Genomic DNA, 5,425 nt, shown 5'->3' on the forward strand with positions numbered 1-5,425 from the left:
AAGGACAACAAAATAATGTAAAAGAAAAATCATCGTCATCATACTAAAACCATTACCAACATTAATTTCCTCATCACAATCCTCCTCGTTTTCCTTTTCCTCCTGCTCGTCATTATCATCATCACCAACATCATCATTAAGTTTATTTTATTTTATTTTTTAATCAATTCATTAATATCCCTGAAATTTAGTATTGTAAAAAGCATTATTAATTGCCATCCCATGCTCACTGTCTCCCACGAAGTTGGATTTGGAATAGGGTCGTATTTCATACATATATGAAGAGTTTCATTCCAAAATGAGCTAAATCCACTTTGGGTACTTGAGTAAATCACCTTTTTTATTTCTCCACTTTCCCTTTAGCCATGTACATGTACCTTCATATTGTTATTATGTTAAAGGTGTCACTCTGGACCAATAATACATGATAAGTAAAAAGTCTACCAGTTATTTCTGATTTTTATGAATTTGTTATATTTTTTTTCGGGCGTACCCATTACAAGCTCTGCTTATCGGGTTTCGCACCTTCTTCCTTGTAATACAAGTTCTTTAATTGTATTCATGTTTCTACGTATACATTGTATTGTTTGAACAGATGTCAAATAATATGTTTGTCAAATTGAATGGAAGAAAATAAATGTTCATTTGAATTGAATTGAATTGACCAGTTCACGGTTAGCACATGTCCCAAGTTACCCCGAATATCCACAGATCTTCAAAACATGAAGAGGTCCCACTTTGTACAATTTTAAATAATCATTCCTACAGCGATGGAGGTGCCTTTGTTTCCCCTTTTCAAAGAATACTTTCCACCTGTGGCTGTGTATCATGGAGTGCAATGATTGTGCATAAATGAAAAATGATTACATAACTTTCATGAGCACGTATCCAGTATTTTGTCTCCGTGTATTTCACAATTTGGTGTACAATGACCTTTATCAGCTCATGCTCAGACTGCAACTATGAACTGTCTTATTGCAACAAGCTTTCGCGTCGCCATTATCAGTGTGTGGACATTACAACGATGCATTACTGAATCAAAACATGATTTATATCAGACATACAATATGGTATTGAAATTGTCCCCGACTTGATTTTTAGAAAATAGCTGCGATGGTAATACAAAGTTTTGGTAATGGGTCGTGAATTTGGTTCGAAGGAACATATTGAAAGCATATGTGATCCTACAATATTCAGTGATCGTTGTCGCGGTTGAAATCGAGTCTTAAGTTATCAAATTGTAAATAATAAACTCTTCATGTTGTATAGCTCCCTCTCAAGGTCAAGATATTAATTAAGCTATAAAACAATGTTTCTTGACTACAATCGACTGATTTGCTATTCCCGTTTGGAAATCATATATCACAACTACTTATTCTGAGATTTCATGGTCGCAGCTACCACTGTACGGCCGTAGGCGCTATTTGAAATTTATCAAAATTAACCGGTAGCACCGGTAAATTTGTATATTCAATTTTTCTCGAAAGCAGAAGTGTTCTAGGGGCTAAATTTTCTAGTGCTTATAATACACCCACAAGGGCATCCAAATATATCAAAATTGTAAAGAATCACTATCCACCCATTTTTCAAAATTTCCCAAAACTTTGTATTACCTTTAATGCTCTGTTGGATCTGAACTTATAGGTGAGATATGGCAGAGCCATCTATGAAAAGAGTTTGGCCAACTTGGTTTCACTGGGTCACAACATTGTTTGGTGCTTGCCTAACGAAGCAGTAGTCGTCATATTAGGGACTTTTAGATTTGCACGTCGACAGCTTTGACTGCAACGTGTGACGTCATTTTAAGGCACTGCGCATGCGTCACGTCGTCTCAGTCGGCTATCGAGAATGCGTCAACCTTGATTTTCCTAAATCTAGTACGGTACTAGTAGTCCAGGCATTTCGTGAAAAAAAAGGGGTCAACCTCTCACTAATTGCAACAGAAAGTCTGTCAACTGTTTTATACCCAGAAATATGTCCTCTATAACATATCAAAAGTCTTAAGGAATCCAGGCGGGGGAAAGTTCCGTGGCGGCCATTTTTCAAAATGGCCGCCATGTATAACTACTGTTGTACAATTCTGGGGATCACTTTTTAACAGCACCTCATTTTACCATGAATAAGGTGTCATAAGAAAGACAATTACATTTCCTACAAGATGATACCTCATTCAATAGGTTTTGGGATGATTTGCTTACCAATTTTTAGCCAAAAGTGTGATTTTTTACCATTTTTTTCAAAAATATGAATTGCGCCAAAATACATATTTCTCCATATTTATTTGATTATTATGCTAACCAACTTGAAACTTGCTGAAAAACTGTTCAACATCCTGGTTGATATCATATCCAAATTTCAAGTCTATTACTTTTCAAATTAAAAAGTTATAGCGCTCTAAAGTTGAAACTTTGTTATGAGACAAAATGGCAAATTTGGTTGCTAAGGGCTATCTTCTCCTTAGCAACGGTAATATATTGGTGTGAAAAATAGAATATATCACAAGAAATTGCTATCACAAAGCAGGTGACTACTTTTATAGGAAGTATAATGTCAAATGATGCATTTTCATCCAATTTTAAGGATAAATATTGCTTAGTTCCCGTTGCTATTGTAATAATATGCCTAGCAACCGATATAAAACACATATTTTTGTTGTAAATCTAATATTTCCCATATATCTACTTCTAAATAACATAGAGAGTTTTGATTTTAAGTGCTAAACATACATTTCCAGAGACAAGGAATCAAATTAATTAAATTTTAATGAGCTAAACCTAGCCAAAAAATCCGAAACGGCAGCCATTTTCCAAGATGGCCGCCATAAACCTGATATTTCGCAATATCTCTGCTTCTAAATGACTTAGGGCTTTGATTTTCAGTGCTAAATATACATTTTCTGGGCCCAGAAATCCTTTGAAACACATTTCAATGAGCTAAACCTGACCAAAAAGCCGAAATGGCAGCCATTTTCCCAAATGGCTGCCATAAACCTGATAATTCCCAATATTTCTGCTTCTAAAGGCTTAGAATTATAGTGCAAAACGTACATTTTCTGGGGCTAGGAATCCAATGACACACATTTCAATAAGCTAAACCTGACCAAAAAGCATTATTCTGAGGATGTGTCAACTATATACCATGGCATGCCGTATGCCTGATGGACAACGTTCATGTATAGGTCATAATTATTATAATACTGCATGTAGTTACCATAGCCTCAGACTACCGTCTTCGATCCATCAATCTTCCTCAAAAAGTTTATTCATCGTCATCACTGTCACATGCAGCTTGGGTTGAGTTCGTACATGCTGACCCTCTACAGTTGCCACATGCAGCTGAGCACTCTATGCTCTGCTTCTTGCAGGTGCACTTCAGACTGCTGCAGTCTATCTGGCAGTTGCAGCGGATCATCTTGAGGAGCTCTTCTAGAGCTGGTGGCAAGTCATTCTGTACGAGCATGACTCCTCCACTGCTTTCCCGCCAGTCATCTGATCGTAGCTCATCAGCTGCAATGCCCTTCCACTGCCGAGCCTGGTAGTAGGCACGAAGGCTGTGGTGTTTCGCTGCTGCTGATGTGGACGGTAGACTTTGGGGTTGAACATGAGAAATGCTGGAGGCGACCTTCTAGCAGAACCGCTTATGTCGCACCACGTTGAGCGACTCTGCATGCTTCCCATTGTACAGGCAAGCCAAGGCTTTCTCTCCTGCTTCGATCTACAACATCATCGGTGGACGCTGTCGGTCTGTCAAACACAATCGCTTAATTTATTGTTAACGGAAGTGCGCACTGCGCACTGGTTTTGAATTTGTGAAGGGAAGCTCCCTTGTCAAAGCCATGCACGCGGGAAGTAGTATCACATTCCAGGAGAGCGTGCATGAAGAAAATTTGCTGTGAAACATCAGGGCCTAACTGCTGTTTGACAGACTTCATGTTCCAGACACCCGGTTTCTTCACATTCTTCTTTGGCTCGGGTTGGGAAAACAGGTCAGATGACTCGAGGTTGGTGTGGTAGATGAGCAAGATGAGTAGATCTGTGTCATCTCCGATCAGCACAGTATCAGTGGTTGCTGCAGACTCCACTGCTTTCTGCACTATGAGGAGACCAGCGTCACCTGCAGCATGATGTGTCTGGCAGTTCTTTGCCCCTAGGTTGGTGCTGAACATGTTGATGAAGTGCTACTTATTTGTCTTGTTTGCCAGGAATTGTTCCTTCTTCATTGTAGCCTGCAAATCTTCATCAAACGTCACCGTTGCTCCAGCATTCCCTCTTGCACGTCTTTGGTGTGCTGTTCCCTTTGTTGATGTACCATCATATCCATCAAACACGACTGCTGCCTGTCCATACTTCTTTGGGACATACTCTGTGTATTGCGTGCAGATACATTTTAATGTTGAGCCACGTGCCTATGGAATGCGCTGAACTAGTGTCCCAACATCCAACACGTAGTGGACTTGGCCTGTGATTCCTGGTGCATCCTTTGTCAGGAGTGTCCTGATAGCATCTGCTAGCACTGGCTTATGTGGCTGTCGGAACAGCAGTGAGGAATCAAACAGAGTTGGTGGGTAACTGCACAGCTCATATTTGAACACAGACTCTAGAGCCTCTGTAGCTTTCGCAGCAATTGTCAGTCGCTGGAAAAGCAGCTGGGGATCCACTTGTACTGACTCACCATCAATCTTTACTGCCGATTTCAAAGCCAAGGTGATGGCCTGATCCTTCCTCTTGAATGTGTAGTCAGCAGCAATTTGTCCATCCATGTTGGTCAGGATTGCTGTTCCAACAGTTTTTGCTGAATCCACATTGACTTTTGTGGTTGCATGTACCCATGTCGAAATGCTGCGCAAGCTCGGATCTGAGCTGAAGGGTTTTCTCTCTTTCAGACAGCTGATAACTGCATGTGTGTCTTTCATGTCACGTGCTTGTCTAGCATTTTGCATGCCCTTGTTTTGTTCACCAGTGTTATAGTTTACACCTGTAAGCTGTTGAATAGCATTGTTGACTTCAGCACAGGCAGGCATGGAGAGCAGCCATATGAGACGCTGTTGCTCTGCCATGCCTCGCCCTCTCGTCAGGCCACCGCTGGTCTTCATACTCCTCATTAGGACCTGTTCGATGGTGAGATCTACGGAAAGACCAGCCATAGGCGATCACTTCTTCTGACAACATGGAACCCTTCCTTGAATCGTTGGTACACATCTGGATGTTCATCCTTGAGCTTGCTCATTTGCTACACATAGAGGCGGATTGATTTGGTGTAGAGGTTGTGCCCAGAGGCTGCCAAGTAGGGCAACATTTCTGACACAGCTTCAAGGTGCAACGCCCAGTTGCCAATGCGCTCTGCTCTAATAAACTTCCGTAGTATGTCAACCATCTCCATGTACTGTAGCCAAAGTGTGGCGGTCCTAGAGGACTTCAAGGATTCG

At 40.8% G+C, this 5,425-nt stretch overlaps 1 protein-coding gene across 1 annotated transcript; it reads right to left on the minus strand.

The window, feature by feature from the left end:
• Nucleotides 1–4,405: 4,405 nt before the first annotated feature.
• LOC115925531 lies at nucleotides 4,406–5,143 on the minus strand. The gene has a single exon (XM_030989605.1). It carries the CDS (start codon nucleotides 5,141–5,143, stop codon nucleotides 4,406–4,408), a length of 738 nt encoding a protein of 245 aa, XP_030845465.1.
• Nucleotides 5,144–5,425: the final 282 nt, after the last annotated feature.

Source organism: Strongylocentrotus purpuratus, unplaced genomic scaffold (genome assembly GCF_000002235.5).
Source record: "Strongylocentrotus purpuratus isolate Spur 01 unplaced genomic scaffold, Spur_5.0 spur5_scaffold_18, whole genome shotgun sequence".
NCBI classification, from domain to species: domain Eukaryota; kingdom Metazoa; phylum Echinodermata; class Echinoidea; order Camarodonta; family Strongylocentrotidae; genus Strongylocentrotus; species Strongylocentrotus purpuratus.